At 37.6% G+C, this 18,661-nt stretch overlaps 1 protein-coding gene across 1 annotated transcript; it reads right to left on the bottom strand.

Annotated features, from left to right (window-relative positions):
- Nucleotides 1-2,320: 2,320 nt before the first annotated feature.
- WBP11 (WW domain binding protein 11) lies at nt 2,321-17,424 on the bottom strand. Its single transcript, XM_024733431.1, has 12 exons — nt 17,281-17,424; nt 15,412-15,538; nt 14,861-14,892; nt 13,897-13,990; nt 10,871-11,067; nt 9,827-9,960; nt 9,420-9,619; nt 8,632-8,823; nt 6,552-6,656; nt 5,829-6,119; nt 4,510-4,692; nt 2,321-3,338 (listed from the first exon to the last, which is right to left on the bottom strand). Exons 2-12 carry the CDS (start codon nt 15,473-15,475, stop codon nt 2,905-2,907), a joined length of 1,926 nt encoding a protein of 641 aa, XP_024589199.1. The 5' UTR covers nt 15,476-15,538; nt 17,281-17,424; the 3' UTR covers nt 2,321-2,904.
- Nucleotides 17,425-18,661: the final 1,237 nt, after the last annotated feature.

The raw sequence follows: 18,661 nt of genomic DNA on the forward strand, positions 1-18,661 counted from the left end.
AAAATACAAGAAACATTTAACAAGGTTCTAGAAGAAATAAAGAGCAAACAAACAGTGATGAACAACACAATAACTGAAATTAAAAATACTCTAGAAGGAATCAATAGCAGAATAACTGAGGCAGAAGAACGAACATGGAGGCTAAACAACACGCTACTAAATAACCAAGAGATCACTGAAGAAATCAAGAGGCAATCAAAAAATCCCTAGAAACAAATGGCAATGAAAACATGATGATGCAAAACCTATGGGATGCAGCAAAAGTGGTGCTAAGAGGGAACTTTATAGCAATACAATCCTATCTCAAGAAACAAGAAACATCTCAAATAAACAACCTAAACTTACACCTAAAGCAATTAGAGAAAGAAGAACAAAAAACCCCCAAAATTAGCAGAAGGAAAGAAATCATAAAGATCAGATGAGAAATAAATGAAAAAGAAATGAAGGAAACAGCAGCAAAGATCTATAAAACTAAAAGTCCATTCTTTGAGAAGTAAACAAAATTGATAAAGCATTAGCCAGACTCATCAAGAAAAAAAGGGAGAAGACTCAAATCAATAGAATTAGAAATGAAAAAGGAGAAGTAACAACTGACACTGCAGAAATACAAAGGATCATGAGAGATTACTCCAAGCAATTATATGCCAATAAAATAGACAACCTGGAAGAAATGGACAAATACTGGCAGAAAAACAGAAAAATAGATCAATGGAACAGGATAGAAAGCCCAGAGATAAACCCATGAACATAAGTCACCTTATCTTTGATCAAAGAGGCAAGAGTGTACAATGGAGAAAAGACAGCCTCTTCGATAAGTGGTGCTGGGAACACTGGACAGCTACATGTAAAAGCATGAAATTAGAACACTTCCTAACACCACACACAAAAACTTAAAAGCTTTTACACAACAAAGGAAACCATAAACACAACGAAAAGACAACCCTAAGAATGGGAGAAAATGTTTGCAGATGAAGCAACTGACAAAGGATTAATCTCCAAAATATACAAGCAGCTCATGCAGCTCAATATCAAGAAAACAATATGGAGAACATATGGAGAGTCCTTAAAAAACTAAAAATAGAACTACCATATGACCCAGCAAGCCCACTACTGAACATATTCCATGAGAAAACCATAATTCAAAGAGTCATGTACCACAATGTTCATTGCAGCACTATTTACAATAGCCAGGACATGGAAACAACCTAAGTGGCCATCAACAGATGAACCGATAAAGATGTGGCACATATATACAGTGGAATATTACTCAGCAGGGAAGGGTAAGCTGGGACGAAGTGAGAGCGTAGTGTTGATATATACATACTACCAAATGTAAAACAGCTAGTGGGAAGCAGCCACATAGCACAGGGAGATCAGCTCCATGCTTTGTGACCACCTACAGGGGTGGGATAGGGAGGGTGGGAGGGAGACGCAAGGGGGAGGGGATATGGGGATATATGTATGCATATGGCTGATTCACATTGTTATACAGTGGAAAGTAGCACAACATTGTGAAGCAATTATACTCTAATAATGATGTTTAAAAAAAAATAAAAGAATTGACACTATATATTAGAAGCTAAAATCAATAAAAGCAAAAAACTGGGGTGACTACTAAGTGGACAGAAAAAAAAAAGAAAAAAAGATACAATGGGAAAGTAAGACCAGGTATGTCTAGCCTAAACGCTATGCATAGATTGTCTCACTGTGTGTATACATATGGTGTGTGTCTTTGTGTATGAAATACACACTATGGGTGCCTGGATAAATCACACGAGCCCTTTAGTTCCAATACCTTCCTCTGTAAAATGGGGAAAATACCTCCCCAGGATGACTGGATAGGTATTAAAACACTTTGTAAAGAAAGCATCAATGCAAATTAAAAGTGTTAAACATTCTCATTCATTTTCTGTGCTTCTAATAATAAAGGCTCATATAAATGACAAATTCAAAAAAGAAAAAGTAGGAGGCTTTTCTGGCTGATAGTTTAGAAATGATTTAAAAGAACCTTTTGCCATTCACTAGTATCAGTTCACAGAGCTCTGGAGAAGAAAGTAATCTTTGAGAAAAAGATTCATCTTTTTAGCAATATATAAACCCTCTCAGTTTCTCCAAAGCTAATATATAATAAACCTAAAGGAAAATAATTATCTCTTATTCATCCTTTAAAATTTAAAACTTAACATGTTAACCACGTTTTCAATAAAATTCTCATTCCATACCAGAAATGGTAGCTCCTTAAACCCAAGTTTTAAATACTTGCTTCTTTTCTGCCCATAAAACAGATATTATGTTTATATGTTATCAGTAACACAGAGGATGTCTTGGTGTAGAACATTTATTTATTTATTCCATGAAACACTTAAAGTTTAGGTCAGTGGGAAATAATTTTAATCAAAGAATTGTACATTTTCTTCCCACATATCTTGCTTTGTATTAGGAAATGACATTGTGACCCATTTCACTACAATATTACAAAATATTTACAAGAAAACATTAAAAATAACTCAAACATGAAAGGCAAGATGGGGTGAAATAAACTGGTGTTTTAGAAATCTCTACTCCAGTGCCCACAGCACACGAGAATCAAAACAAATAAGTAACAAAGATCGCCTTGATGACAAGTTTCTAAGGAACTGGAGTAGGGGAAGAAGTGGGATGAAAATGGTGGTATGAAAGGGGATGGATGTTAGCAGCACTGCTTCAATAACCAATCTATTTTGAATGAAATACCCTCTTTTATATGCAGTAAATTCTGAACAAGGCTAAACTTTAGGATATTCCTTGAACTGAAATTAAAAATACCCTGACAGTGAAAGTGGCTCTTTCACCTAAGTTGAACAAGGGCCTCTCTCTCCATGAACCACTGATGTGAACAGAAGCCTGTTCTAGCATCAAAAGCTGTCACAGCAGCCCTTCCATCTCTTTCATGAATGCTTCATAAACATCATCCTTAGTTTGTACTGAGACGGGAACAGATGGACCAGATTTGGGGGCTGCTTTGGCAAGAGGCACAGCAGAATCATCCTCTGACTTTCTCTGGGGAGTAGCAGTAGCCCCTTTATTCTCCCGACGTACCCTCAGTGCAGTGGGCACAAATCGAGTAATCTCTGCCTTGGGATTAGTGATCTGTGGCTTGGCACTGATGGTTGCTGTGGCTTTCTTCTCAATGGTGGCTGCGCTTGTATCATCCGCCTTGGGTCGCTGAATCAAGTTGGGTGGAGCACTTAAAACCCCCGGGTTCGGCAAAGGAGCTGGTGGGAAAAGCCCAGGTGGGGCAGGTCCAAGTGGAGGCACCAAAGGTGGGCGCATCATGCCAGGACGAGGTGGAGGGATACCTAAATGAAGGAGAAAATGGGCAGATGAATACCACAAGGATAAAATTTAACTACTATTAAGGATGTTAAAAACATAGGTTGACAATTTTTTTAAATGGAAAATTTATAGAAAATAAATCATGTTGTTTGCTATTTGAAACTTAGGAATATATTCTGATAGTAAATAATATCTTTTATAAAACAGTATTCACCTTCTGTTTGTATTCCTGTACTTATGTTTTTTCCTCTCTCAATAATGTACTCCTTTAAACTTATAAAGTAAAATTAACAATATCAACTGGTTTCAAATATGATCTCAAATTGTCAAATCTGAAATTTGACAGCCCAAGATTCTATTCTACCTGTAGATCGCAGATGCTATCAGAACGAAGGCTGGGGATTTGATTCCCATCCGTTATTTACTGATTTGCACAACACTTCTCCCCCTCAAAAGGTAACTCAATGGATAGGAAATATAATTTTAACCCTGGGATGAGAAAATCTAATCACAAAATGTCACCATTACTGAAAAAGAATTCATGTCTTATTGTTGGCTCAGACATACCATCATCATTTACCAGGAAGTGCAGATTTAATTTCTCCAAATGCCTCTTTTAAGATTGTGATTATAAAATACCAAATTTCATCAAACCTAAGATGCTATTGCTTATACAGACTCATAATTATTCCAAATACCACTGAGAGAGAAAAAAAAAGTTCAAGTCCAAGCTGAGGAGCTTAAAAGGAGACCTTCACATTAAACTGAGACAGTCAGTGTAGTAAACCATACATACCTGTCACATCTAAGAAGATCACAAGGAAATTTGCATATCTAACCTTGATACTGGGTAAAGAGAATGGAAAAAAACATCTCCCTTGTGATTGTAAACTCAGTTGATACTCATGCAGATGTATGGCATGACTTCACAATTCTAAGTGTAGCCCTAAAAAAAAAGTCTTAAATGAAGAATTTAATCCAAAGTGTTCTCTGGCTGGAAAAAGTCCCTCATGTGATAGGTAGAATCAAAGGCAAATACCATCTGGAAGAACTCAACTTCAATCTACGCCAAAAGCAAATAAAAACCACCATTTTAAGATACCCCTTGATTTCAGGATATTGAAATGTGAAAACGTCTTAGAGCAAATGAGATATATAGTAGACAAGTTTTTGTCATAGAAATCAATGCCTCACCTGGAGGTGCAGGGGGAGGTAGCCTGGGTGGGGGTCCCCGAGGAGGAGGGCCAGGAGGCAGACCTGGAGGTGGACCAGGGGGAGGGCCAGGGGGTCGACCTGGTGGTGGTCCTGGAGGTAAAAGTCGGGGTAAAGGCCCTCGAAGCCCTGGCATTCCGGGTGGTCTCAGGAACGGAGGAGCTCCTAAAAAGAGAAAAGTGATTAGTTAATGTCAAACAAATATATTCGAAGTAGTAACTGTGGTATAAGGTGACTGAGATTTAGTTTAACTTATCACTTTAACCTGAAATCAGGTAACTTCAACATTTATTATGGACCATTTCTCTTTATTTCCCAGCACTGACAAAATCACAGCTCTGACGGGCTGGAAATATATGAGGATGAGACTTCTTAAATGGTTCCAATATAAGCTGAAAATGGAATATAGAGCAGGGTGCTTTAAGGATCCCCTGAAACTCATTAAGATATACAGACAAAGACCACTGAGAATGTCATAAGAAAGGTAATTTTGCTTTGCACCAATCAGAAGAGGATGAACTCAACTGAAGATTTAATTGGCTGACTGCAGGATGAAGGACTAAAATCATAATTAGCCAACAAGTTTTACATGTTGTTTCAAGTTGTAAATAAACTTTTTTAAACTTTTAAGCCAAAGACTTGATTAACACTGATGACTCCGTCTCTAACTATAATGATTACACTGATATCCAAAAACTCCCAACCAAAGAAGGATACACAACAGTATTTACTGTGCTCTAGTCCTGCTTGCTACCAACTCAGAACTGGGTCAACTTGTCATATTAAAAAGTAATACTGGGCTTCCCTGGTGGCGCAGTGGTTGAGAGTCCGCCTGTGGATGCAGGGAACATGGGTTTGTGCCCCGGTCCGGGAAGATCCCACGTGCCGCGGAGCGGCTGGGCCTGTGAGCCATGGTCGCTGAGCCTGCGCGTCCGGAGCTTGTGCTCCGCAACGGGAGGGGCCACAACAGTGAGAGGCCCGTGTACCGCAAAACAAACCAAAAAAAACCTAATACTAAAGAAACTCCCAGTTACATACTCCAGGTTTCTGCCGACTAAAATCAGAACTAACCCTGAAAAAGGAAGAGCTCTGGAGAAAAAGATGGCTGTCAGAAGTACTATGACTTGCAAACAATGTTGTAGGAATGAGCAAGTTGTGCTTATCCTTTGAGAATCTTGATTTCTTAGGGAATTACACTAGGAGGAAACAAGAAATCATCAACACTAATGATGTAAGTTTTTTGAAATAACTTCATTTTAACCACATTTAGACTTATTTATTTACAACGTGTAAGTGCTTACCTGGAGGTGGTCCAGGAGGAAGGCCTGTAGGTGGTCCAGGTGGCCGTAAAGGTGGAGCAGGTGGTGGTCCAAGAGGAGGTGGTCCTGGCATGGGAGGTGCTTGTATCTGCGAAGGAGGAACAGACTGTGGAGGAGCCTGCTGCTGTGAAGAAGCAGAAGATGTGCCATCAGACAGAGATTCCTCCTTATGCTGTTTTTGTGACTGCTTTTCTGCTTCAGAATCATCAGAGTCTTCATCATCGTCTTCTGAAAATTCCTCTACTTCTCGTCCCTCCTCAGGGATTTCCTGACCTGAAAGAAATTTTAAACCAGGCACATGGAGTTGACTCATTTCTTACAGCCTGTAAAACAGCGATGCCTGAAACACATGCTCAGTAAATGCTTTCTTAAAATCAACAATCAAGTCTTCTTCAATAAAATACTTAGATAACGCAAGAATAAAATAGTATTCTACTTATCCATGCTAGTGTAGCAGAGTGGAATGAGCCCAAGTTTTAGAACAAGATAGACCTGAACTTAAATGCCAGTACAACTACTTACTAGTCATGTAACTTTGGGCAGCTGAACCTTGACTTTTGAAAAAGGATTATGTCTCCAAACCTTGACTTTTGAAAAACAAGGATTTATTACTTGATTGCTGACATATTAAATAGGAAAATATATGTAAAGCAACCGGCAGGAGGAAATACCAAAAGGCAATTCACTGTTCTTTCCCTGCCTTACCTGCCATTCGAAGCATCATGGCTTGAAGAGGAGTCAGCTCCTTCATGTTCTTCTTCTTCTTCCTCCTTGATTTCCCAGGCATATCTGCAAATCGCACACTCAGACCTAAAGGGTCAGAGAAGGGAGAATGGAGTGGACTGGGATCAACAAAATTCAGTTTATGCTTACTATAAGACAAATGCTATAAAGTACTAGATATAATTGCTTCCCACTACTTGGCAGAGAGACATAGCCATATTAAAGATAGTAAATCAAATGCCAACGGATGGTAAATATATGCTACAGTGATTTCAAAGTTACAAATTTGAAAAATTTAAAGAATACTATTAACATCTTTATGCCAATAAAATCAAACACCCAGATTAAAATAATAGATGATTTTCTAGAAAAATATAAATTACTTATAATTGGTCAAAGAAGTGATAAGATCAGAACATAAAAAATTAAAATGGTAGTCAAAGAGCAAGCCCCTCAAAGGCACCTGGCCCAAATAATTTTACGAGAAAATTCAGCCAAACGTTAAGTTACAGAAATTTACTGTAAAAGGGCACAGGAAAAGATGGAATGCTACCCACAACTTGAAGCTAGCATAACCCTAATACCAAAACTAACCTGCTGGCCAACATAAAATACAAGCAAATTGAATTCAATAGTGTTTTAAAAGAAAAATACATCATAAATATGCAGCATTGGTCCCAGAAATGCAAAATGGTTTAACATTAGAAAAGCCATGAATATAATTCATTACAATAAACAACTGAAAGAAAAATAACATCCCAACAGATACTTACGAAGTATTTATAATAAAAACTCTTAGCAAACTTAGACTAGAAGGAACCTTCTTAACCTGACAAGGGCTCTCCACTAGACACCTAAACATGCTAAATGGTGCAGTATTAGGAGCATTCCTATTCTTAGACGGTAAACATTTACAGGAGGATAGAAGTTCCACGTGGGCAGGGCTTCAGTATTATTTACTCTGTATCCTTAGTGTCTAGAAAAATGCCTTGCATATAGTAGAAACTCAATTATTAGCTGAATGTCAAATTATAGTTAGGATAACCATTTCCAGCACATGTGCACTGATGAATATACATAAGAAAAACTAACCAGTAAAAACAAACAAAAAAAACTAGTTGGCTGAAAAAAAGGAAAATGAGGCAAATGATCGCAGTCTAGAGAAAAAAAGAACTGCTGTGGCTCTAGCAACTTTCTATTGATATTTTGAAGTACTAGGTCCTACCTTAAGTGTCCTCTATCATTTTTCATTACCAGCTCTATCCACCCCTTTAAACTAGCTTTCTGGTTTGCAATAATGTTTCCTAAGAAATATCAGGAGAAAAATTTATCATTGTTAATACTAATATCAGTAGTATTACTAATACGTACTGTGTTGCAGCCTGCAAAAACAGTTACCAAAGAAGCTCCAAGACTACTGAAATGTGACAAACTATACATTTTGTAAATTTTCTTGATGAATGCCATAGCTTCTTTCTAAAAGTATATGTAACTCAGTCTGAATTTATCATAATCAAACAAACACATAACACACATTATAAGTATGACATGTTTCCATTAAATCATGACTCCACTCACAGGTGTACCTTTATGTTAACTATGGTTCTCGTTCATGTAAGATAATGTAAGAGCACATGTAAGAGCACAGAAAATTTAAAGGGCTTGAATGTAGATATTTAAACAGACTCATTAAAAACAACCATGTGGTTTTCTTGATACAATTATGTGGTTATTCTCTCTTTCCTATACATATCCATGACAGAACATCTTTATGCTGTTGAATAGCTAAGAATAGCTATCTTTTCCCCCCAAAGTGGACTTTACCACATAGGCTTTTTTTTTAAATTACATATACTGCTTAGATTTTTCCCCCCCTCATAATTATCCATCTAGTACTTACTATGTGTCAACAACTTTGAGATTTTAGAAATACAAAGATGAATAAAGCATTGATCCCTCCTTTCAAGGACCTCACAATTACCTTCACAGATCCACTAATAAATCAGGACCTTCAGCTTGTGTGCTTATTGATCAATATCATGGAATTTTCATCTGCACATACCTGACTTCTTTTCTTCGTTGTTTTCTCTCTCATTATCATCACGGTGCACAAATTCATCCCCTTCACTGTCTCCATCTGATCTGTCGGTGTCGCTGTCATCAGTACTGTCGTCATGCTTATCCTGATCCATGTCTTCAGGATAGCCGTCATCTTCACTGGTGCTGGAAACATCATCATCATGACCTCGTTGAGCTGAAAAGGGAGGAGGAAGCCGGGAACAAGTTATACATGTGGATCCTCCACTACATGGTACCCCCAAATATAGAAAATCAGGCTATTTAACTCAAAATAATTTGTTTTAAAAATTTCTATGTATGATCTCAGCTATTCATATAGTCTGACAATATTTTCACTTGACAATCGTTTTAAATTCTTTTTGATAATGTAAGATTTCTTTCTAAAAGGTTCAAATTTGAAAACAAATTCTACTTAGAAGGTTATATACAGACATGCACATACACAATCATTGTGACTGTATACAATGATGCTCTAGTCTGATAATGATAAAGCTAAAAGGGAAACGGGTATCCAAGTTATCCAAGTCTTAAGGAATTGATGGTAAGAGAGTGACATCTTCAAGAAGTCTAATTTAAAACACAACAAACATTTCCATACTTCCTTATGCATGCTGCTTTTACTTGGGTAGATTCTATGATTTATCCATCTGTTGGTATGTACATGCTATCCTCATTTATTTCCCAAGCTCTGAGGGTGGTGAACAAGATGGTTCAACAGCCAACATAAAAAATGATAGTGGAAAGGTTCTAAGAGCAAAAGGAACTCCTTACCAAGTTCGGGACTATATAACATGTCTTCATCTCGCCTACGAGGGGGAAGATCTAGGGCAAAGCCCACTTTACGGCCATACATTTGCAAGACTTGAGGAGGAGGTGGACCAGGGGGAGGACCAGGAGGCTTCCTGCCAGGGGGCAAACGTGGAACACCATGTCCAAGAAGAGGAAGTATAGAAACTGCCCGAGTTGGAGGTCTGTAAAGAAAATGTACAGTAATCACATTAATGAGGTATCTACTTCCTCTTCTGAACAATTTTCAAAGGATTTCTCATTTCATATCTAATCAAATGAGGAACTGCTTACATCCCCACTGTCCTTTATTTCCCACTGCATTAATTTTGGCACAGGACAGTCAAGAGACGCTTCTACTACACGCTGTTTGACTGTTACCACTTCCTTACCCATAGGCTGAAGTCTTCTTAAGGATGGAGGGCGGCTGGGCGCCAGGAAGTGGAATGTCCTGGATCAGGATGTTGGAAGGAGCATGCGGCATATCTGGCAAAGGAATGCTCTCCACCTCCACATGCTGCGCGTTCTGAAACAGGGAGAATCTTTCAATAGATAAGAGTAATCCCCAAACTCAACACTAAAAATTCAACATCAGCTGTTTCAGAACCTGGATTTGCTTTCCACCTAACACAAATATCATGAAAAACAAGAATACAAAGCTGCAAGTCAACATTGCTAAAGACTGCCAATCAACTGAAACTTTGGAATAATATATATTCAGTGGTAGAGCGTGGGCTCTAAAATTAGTCTGCCTTTGCTGAATTTCTGTCACATATGAGCTGTATGACTTAAGCAAGTTACATTAGCTTCCTTATCTGTAAAATGGAACCCATACTACCTACTTTACCAAAATTATACCATTTGTTTTTTTTTTTACATTTTTATTTTGAGGCAAAATTTACAATGCAATGTACAAATCCAATGAGTTTTGACAAATGCATATACCTCATACTCCCTCCCAATCAATCCCTAACACTGTCCCAAGGCAACCACTGATACAAAATCTTTCCTCCATAAATTAGTTTTGCCTGGTATTCAGTGGAATCATACCATGAAGAAAGGATCGCATGTTTTTGAGATTTATCCATTAAAAAAATTTGTTTAAATCTCATGTTGTTTTGAGTATCAGTTGATCATTCCTTTTTATCATTGAGTAGTATTCAATTTTATGAATATATAACAGTTTATCCATTATCTTCTTAATGGACAGCTGGGCTGTTTTCACTCTTCAGCTATTACTGTATTGGCAAGTAGGTCAATTTCTCTTGTATAAATACACAGATTTATATTTGCTGGCTCATGGGGTAGGTGTATGTTTAATTGACAAGAAACTGCCAAGAGGAGGTGGTTCAACATGATCAGGTCTCCCATGAACAACTTTAAGAGCAGATCTATACATAAAGTTTTAGTTTAGTTCTGAAAAGAAACTTGATTACCTTGACAGCATCAAAATATTGGCTAAGTTGAGCCCTCTTCTGTTCATATTCTACTTCTAGCTTTCTCAATTCTTTGTAAATATCTGGATTCTCTTTCTCATAGAGTCGTAAAATACGTTCAAAGGTTTCACGTAGCTTTTTACGCTTGTCTTTCAGCACTTTCTCATTTAACTGTGGCTGTTGCACTGGGTTAAACTCTGAGAGAAAAGAGCAGATTACGAAATTAAATACAAAAAAGTCACTTTGTCTAGGTATCAATAGGCTGTATCATTTAATAAAAATCTCCTTATATGTTAAAACTTTTCAAAAGGATCCAGACACCAGATATATTCTTGTCAAAAGAAATGCACTATTTATTAAAATTCCACCCCTTTAAGAAGGCCATTAATTTTACTTTCTTTTCTAAGAAATGTCACCTAATTGACTTTATCATCATTGTAATAAAAATCAATTTTCAGTCCTCTATGCTAACAACCTGATATAGTGAAGCTTCAGTCAGACAAACCTGGGTTTACATGCTACACTGGCTCTGTCATTTAATTCTGAGATCTCTGGCATTTTACTTGAATTCTCTGATCTTCAGCTTCTTCATCTGGAAAATGGAGACATCAACTACTTCACAATCAAGCTCTGATGATCAAATGAGAACACAAATAAAATATCCAGTGGTGTCTGGCTTACCACTCAACTATTACTTTTATATGGGTTACTATTCCTTGTCTAGCTACCATATAAGCCTTTCTCTCCCATGTGTTCAACATGGGGCTTAATTTCAGGTCCCTAAAAGGGACCAAGAGAGATTAGCACAGGGCTCCCAGGCCTGCCTAGTCAACCATACCTGCCTCCCTCCACCCCCTTGCCAGTAACTGACTCAGAGATTAATCGGCATACGATCCAAACTGGGACCAGATCCTCCTCTGAGATTTTAAATATGGGAGAGAGAAGCTCTCACAAGCAGGAATGAAATAAAACTAGAGCAGTCTATGGCCTCATCTCTCAACCACCACTAATTCCACACACATATTCCACCTTCTATACCAAGAAATTCACTAGCAGTATGCTGATAGAGAGTGGTCAGACAGATGGACAGTCTTGCTAATGATATCTGGGTTTTTGAGACAAGCTTCCCTCCAGGATTTCCCAATTATGGGAGTCAAGGTATACTTTTTTCTGCTTAGTTTGTATTGAGTTTTATAAACTGTAATTAGAGCTCTGATGAATAGTGTTCCTTCCTTTTTCTTAAAAGAATCACAAGCTTAATTGTCATCTTTCTTAAATCCTGTTAACTATTAACCTTGATGACTTACTCAAAACCGTAAGTATGGCCTCAAACCACACTATTCCTAGTGTGATTAATGAAAGTGCTAAATGCTTGACTTTAAATCCCAGCTCTGCCACTTCCTAACAGTATAACCTTGAGAAAGGTACATAACGTCTCTGTGCCTGAGTTTCCTCATCTGTAAAATAGGGGCAATACACCTACCCAAAACAGTTGTCATGAAGATTAAATGAAAACGTGGGGAAAAAACCTAGTATGTAGCAAGGTAAGAGCTCAATAAACCTCAGTTATTACTATACAATTTGGGGTCATTCAGTAGGTAATATCCTGACATCCTAGGGCTAGGAATTGTCCCTACCAATATTTAGAACAGGCAACAAGTGGAATCAGTTATAGCTGAACTGGGAAAGACGCGAGATGATACAGCCTGACCCAGAACTCTTGCCCAGGCTGGCTGCAGAGGCTCTGCCACATTATTTCAGAAAGCTTGTAATACCATAACCCCACATAACTGGATTTTTTTGAACCCCATTTAATGCATCATTGAGAAGTTCCACTGTATCTCTTTTACTCACTATCTCTGTTTTTTAGGCAAACCACCAAACTTGTTTGGAAACCTTTGTAAACAAAACTTGTAAAGATCACTTTAACATGCAATTAAAAAAAAAACGGCAGGGGGCAGAAGACAGAATTGGCAAAAATTTGACAGCTGAAAAGCATGGAGTTAGCTAGACTATTTTATTTTTGGATGTTTGAAAGCTACTACAAAAAAAAGAAAATGAAAAACTCCATGTTCTAAAGTTAAGAGAATGGGCTGAATATGGAATCCATTTTGTGACTTGTCCTCTGTATTAATTATAACTACCTAAAGCCACTTTGCACCATTCTGACTCCTACTTTTACTTAATTGTATAATGTTCTGTTAAAAATACTTTCTAGGATTTTTTCCCTCACATACCTGCAAGTATAAGTATATAAATAAGGGAAGTAAAGGTTAATTAAATATGTTATAGGATCTTTGGAACTTGGTAAAACTGCATTCTATTTTGAAGAGGTTTTGGTTAAACTAAAGAAACTTTTTTTGAGTTAGGATAAAACTTCCAATGGCAGCATCACAGATGATTCTCAAGCAACTCAGATACAAGAAAAGACAACATGCAATTATTTCATGTGATTCCAGTTATGACAAAGCAGTGATATTGAAGATGCACATGAGACTGGATAAAATTATTCTGTTAAGTGTGAAAAAGGAAGAAATCCTAATACGATAGTTTTTAAAATTTAAGTATTTGATTTCTTCTATATCCTTACTAAGTGGTAAATTATCTTTGCATCTTCTCATTGGAAAAAATGGGAAATTGACTTATATTCACGGTGGCCCAATATTTAGATTTAAATGGTAGTTGCCAGTATTAAAATACAAAACAAAAAAACCCCAAGGTGATTTCAAAATCCAGACTTAGTATTCTCTTAAAAAAATGAGCAAGCCAAACTGGGCTTTTGTTAACTTATAAAAAACAATTAGCTAAAGCTAAAGAATGGCTTCCCTCTTATTCTAGATGAGCTTTCCAGTTTGTAATAGCCCCTCACCCCACTGTTCTTCTAACTCTAAAACTAAATCTAAGCATCACATGCCATAAGCTTTTCTATATTTCTTGTGTCTGTGCTGTTTCACTCATTACCTGCCTGCCTCCATGTATCAGACTATTATCCCTGTTGTAAAATCCAGCCCTTTATAAATTCTTACCCATTTCATCCAATTTTTCCATGTCCCGGATAATTTGTTTGGGATCCTTCATCTTTAAAACTGCAGCTCGTACCATCATGCGCTGTTTTTTGTTCTTAGAAAAATGAAAAAAGAGCAGAATTTAAAGAAGCTGAACACTCCTGAGTTTTCGTTTCAATTTGTTTCAACAATCCATGTAAACTGAAGTTGAACTTCTCCTTGGTTTCTGATCACTTGTTTCAACCACCAGAAACAGAGTTATGTAATTAATTTCTTACTCCCCAAAATGTTTCAACTTCAGACAAAAAGATAAATGTTATTTATGAGAAGTGTTTTCTTAGGCAAGTATTTCTTTTTAACCTTGTGAGACTTTTAGCAGTTACTTAAGTATTTTAAGGGTTTTCTTCCTTAAAACAAAGTTTGTAGCTAAATTCTAAAATTATACATTAGAGAAAAATTTTGCAGAAATTTAATGTCAGCAATGAAACAAGAATAAACAGTTGAAAACTATTAAAAAACTAGGTTCTCTCAATGTGTTACGGTATGATACTAAAAAGTAAACCCTTTCTTCTTCTGGGGAAGCTTTTTGCCACAAACTCAACACCTACATAGTCAAGAAAATGGATGTACAAAGCTATTTATCATCACATTTACTTCCATTCACTAACTCAGTGGCTTCTAACAAAGAAGTATGTTATAATAAATAGCAAAAGAGAATTATTTTTTTAAGTATTTATTTAAGTCACTGGGAAGGGTAATCAAATAAACCATGTTACAGCAACCCATCATGAGCTCATCTACAAAATTATTTCAGTTCAGTTTCTAAGTATAGTATTTTGGCTTAGTAAATCTTACGGTTTGTTATGAGAAGCATAAAATATCTTTTCTGGAAAATAACTGGAAATGTTTTCTAAATCCACTCATCTCAAATAACAAGATGTGCCAAACTACATTTATATCTAACAGGATGCTTCTGAAATCGTACCTTCTTTAATTCTCTCTTCCGAGCTTCTTTTCCTTAAGAGAGGGAGAGAGAAGGAATATAAAACTTTAAAATCCTGAACATTAGCATTTTCTCCAATTTAATACAGATTACTGTCGGAGGTTGCCCCGTGCACTGCAGGGTATTTAGCAGCATTCTTGCCTCTACCCACTAGATGCCAATAGCACCCTTCCAATTATGTCAACCAAAAATGTCTCAAGACATTTTTAAGTTCCTTAAAAAATAACTATGAATCTGAAAAGATGTCATAAAATACTAAATAAGAACTTGCAAAAAATTTGTTCAAAATTCCAAATACAAAGAGAATTGCCAATTCTACTTGGCAAGTCAATCAAATTAGAAACACGGGTACTAATTTTTTTTCATGCTTAAAAGTTTTAATCATGTGCCCACTAGAACACTAGATAACTTTATACAACTGACACCTCCTAACACTGCTGATCTTATAATTAAGAAATAATAAAGTACACTCCCTAAAGCTTACAGTTTTTACCACCCCTCTTCTTCAACATTCCACATTAATGTACACTTACTGGCTTGGTCTGTGGGGTTCATAAATTTTCCACTCTTGGTGGATGATGTAGATCTCCGTCCCATGTTGACAATTTGTGTGGTTTACTTGCTTGTTTAAAAAACAAAACAAAAACAAAACCTAAAAACCTGCAAAGACAAAAAAATAGCTTATTTTTCCTAGATTTACAAAATTTCTTCCTTTTTATATTTATAAAATTTTCTTCCTCCCAATCTCTGAAAAGAAACTTATTATTAAGACCTTGTTCTTTTCCCAGTTTTGACTTTTGTGTACAGGAAAGACAGCCTCAACTTCTCTAACCACAAAAAATTAGATTCCTATTATTATTTATAACATAATGGTAATGGGTCTGAAGACCACTATGAATATCATTAAGTCGTCAATTAACTTTCTTTTCTGGATCACAGCACTGACTCGTCAATTGAAAAAAATCAATCAAAAAATGCCTCAACAATATGACAAACCATGTAGATAAGAAGCCATTAGTTCTTTTCCTATATCCTCCCTTTATTTACATGTAGGGTGAAAAAGGAATAAAAAGGTAACAGGGTAATGACCTGGGCTCAACGACAAATAGCTCAGCCTTGCCTCTCTCCACGGTTTCTTGGCATGTATTCCCATCATCTCTAAGACAGTAAGAACTCATTAATTTAAGCCTATTTAATTCAGATTTAGTTCTAATTCAGATGTAATTCCTGACGCTCAAGCAGAAGCTTAAACCATAACTAAAAACACAAATATTCAAAATAAAGTAGTGATATTATATGAGAGATCTTCTGAAAACATCAACATTAAGATATTTTATTAATAATGCCTACTTGACTCCTGATTTGTATTTTTTAAGGTAAACGAAAGGGATAACTGTGTTTGAGGGAACTATTTTATAAATCAACATTTTAATTAACCAAAACACTATTATATCCCTTCTTCCTGTCATTCCAAATGAATGAGGTTTAGCTTTTTGATACCTGCTCTTTCCAATAATAAAGGGTGATAAATTTCCTTCCTTTTGAAAGCGGACACTTTTCAAGGGTGGGAAAGGTAAGATCATGAGGTAGATTTTTTAGCAGACCACAGAATTACACCTTCCCTTCATGAAGATTCTGTCAGGCAAGTTTATTGGTGAATGCGTCTTTCAGCAACTGTTCAACTGCCTTGCTTTCTGCTAAAAGCTTCCAAGCTGTTCCAGTGGCAACTGATTTGCCCTGTCAAGGGTTTCCTTCTCAGAAAAACCGGGAGCGAGGGAGAAGGAAGCGGAAACAAGCAAAATTAGCAGAAATAGAAGCTCTTACATCTTTGATGGCCTGGATCTTTTCTGCCTCCCTCTTTCAATTACCCTCAGGCCCGTGTTTTTAACCCTCCTCTCCCACACCTGAAACCTAGAATAGATACGAAGTACAGAAAATTTTTACAGAAAACATTGGAGTCTTAGTCTGCATGCACAGACTACTTTTCTATCTCAAAGCAGAGGCGATAGGGAAATCGGGTCACGGGGCTGTTCAGGGGAACTCTCAACAGTCCAAGAGGCTACAAAGGGACGGAGCCCAGGTCCACCATAGGAGCCAACAGCATTAGCAACTGCCAAAACCACAGCGACAGTTGACCCTGCCTCGAGGTGCAGGACATCAAGCCTAAGGCAACCAACGGGGCAACGTCAGGAGGCGGCGCTGACCGACCCGGGCGAAGTCAGCCGTTTGACCGCTGGACGCCGCGCCGCCCCAAGGGATCCCCTAGTCCGCGATCGCGGAGACCCCAACTGCTGAGAGGAAGAGCAGGGCGGAAGGGCCTGGTGTCCCTGAGGCAACCGCGTGGGCCCCGGGAAGAGACGGGAAAGATGAAAAAACGGAGCGGAACGATCCCGCACACTCACACTTCTGCTGGGCTCCTGGGACTGTGAGAAGCGGGGAGGAGACGATTCTCGGCCTCTTTGACTTCGTAGGGCCCTTCACCTCTGCCTCTCAGTCAGCCCCCCAGCCCCCGCCATCTTGAAACCTCGCGCCCCTCCGCCATCCTTACGTCACTTCCTGTCCCTACGGGCCGAAGATCTCAGCGTTTCTTCGCCCTGGAACCATAGAGAGTAACCAAGAACTCCAGGACCAGAGTGTCTTCCGCTACAATACAGTACCGAATTGGTTGGTTATAGACTAAAAGCCCGCCTTCACTACGCCGTACAAGAGGTTCATGTTGATTGACACTTACCTAGCCCAATAAGAATATGAAAATGAAGCCCCGGGGGGGGGGATATATGATTGGCTGATGGGACCACTGTCCTACCTCGCCGCAGGCATTCCGACTTAATTTCCGGGAGCTCCATTTATTGAGACGCCAGAGGCCTGCGGATAACTGATAGGGAAAGGTTTAGCGCTGTGCCTGTCACCTTGAATTGTGTATTGTAGGTTTTTTGTTTCCATCATGACGTAAGCGCGTGCGATCTTTCGGGAGTTTCCGTTAGAAAACGAATCCCCGGAAGATACACTTCGCTAGCGTGCCGTGCGTCTGGAAGTTCAGTAGTTGTTTTTACACAAAGAATATTTGTAGACCTAAGCAATTCAGTGCCCGTGTTAGAATCCCAGAGTGCTAATCTACAGGATTAGTGTTTTTGAAGAGGAAATATGGGGATATTTGTACAGTTTTAAATTTACGAGTGTGGAGGTGGGTTTATATTGGCTTTTTTAGTTTCTGGTCTTTTCACCCACCAAAAATCCTTTATGATGTCACCAAAGGGGATTATTCCCTTAGCTCTAATCTTCGTCCTTTCCTTATCTTTTATCTGCTCTTTAAGACTCTTTTCCCCCTAAAGGTGAGTTTAAACATTAAAAAAATATCAGTACTATCACTTATAGGAAAATGTTAGATTCTTACTATCAGTTATAAATATTCCAAAATCTTGACGGAGATATGTATTAATTTTTAGAAAATATTTAAATGTGGGCTTAACTGATAAGATTGATCCCTTACCTGATTTAACCTTTGTTTGAGAAAATTCTTGATTTGGTTTTAGACTGAATTCTGAGTCCACAAGAGCAGTAACAAGATATAAGTTTATGAATCAGGTAATAAAAACAAAATAAAATTTAATTTTGAAGATGAACGAAATTGTGACATTTTGCAGCTAATTTATAAAAGGAATGACAAGGTAAAGAAAAGACTACATTTGAAATACTACAGTATTTCATGTAGCTTTTTAAGTTTTAAGATATGTTGAGCTTTTAAAATTTAAAGACATTTCTTGTACTTGGATGCAAGAATCA

The sequence above is a fragment of the Neophocaena asiaeorientalis genome, unplaced genomic scaffold (genome assembly GCF_003031525.2).
Source record: "Neophocaena asiaeorientalis asiaeorientalis breed wild unplaced genomic scaffold, Neophocaena_asiaeorientalis_V1.1 scaffold150, whole genome shotgun sequence".
Taxonomy (NCBI): Eukaryota; Metazoa; Chordata; class Mammalia; order Artiodactyla; family Phocoenidae; genus Neophocaena; species Neophocaena asiaeorientalis.

Coding starts and splice junctions, on each gene's coding strand:
- WBP11 (XM_024733431.1), bottom strand. CDS start 15,475: ATGGGACGGAGATCTACATCATCCACCAAGAGTGGAAAATTTATGAAC. Junction 13,991..14,860: donor GGAAGAGAGAATTAAAGAAG/GTACGATTTCAG, acceptor CATTTTTCTAAG/AACAAAAAACAGCGCATGAT. Junction 3,339..4,509: donor ACCTCCCCCTGCACCTCCAG/GTGAGGCATTGA, acceptor TCCTTCATTTAG/GTATCCCTCCACCTCGTCCT.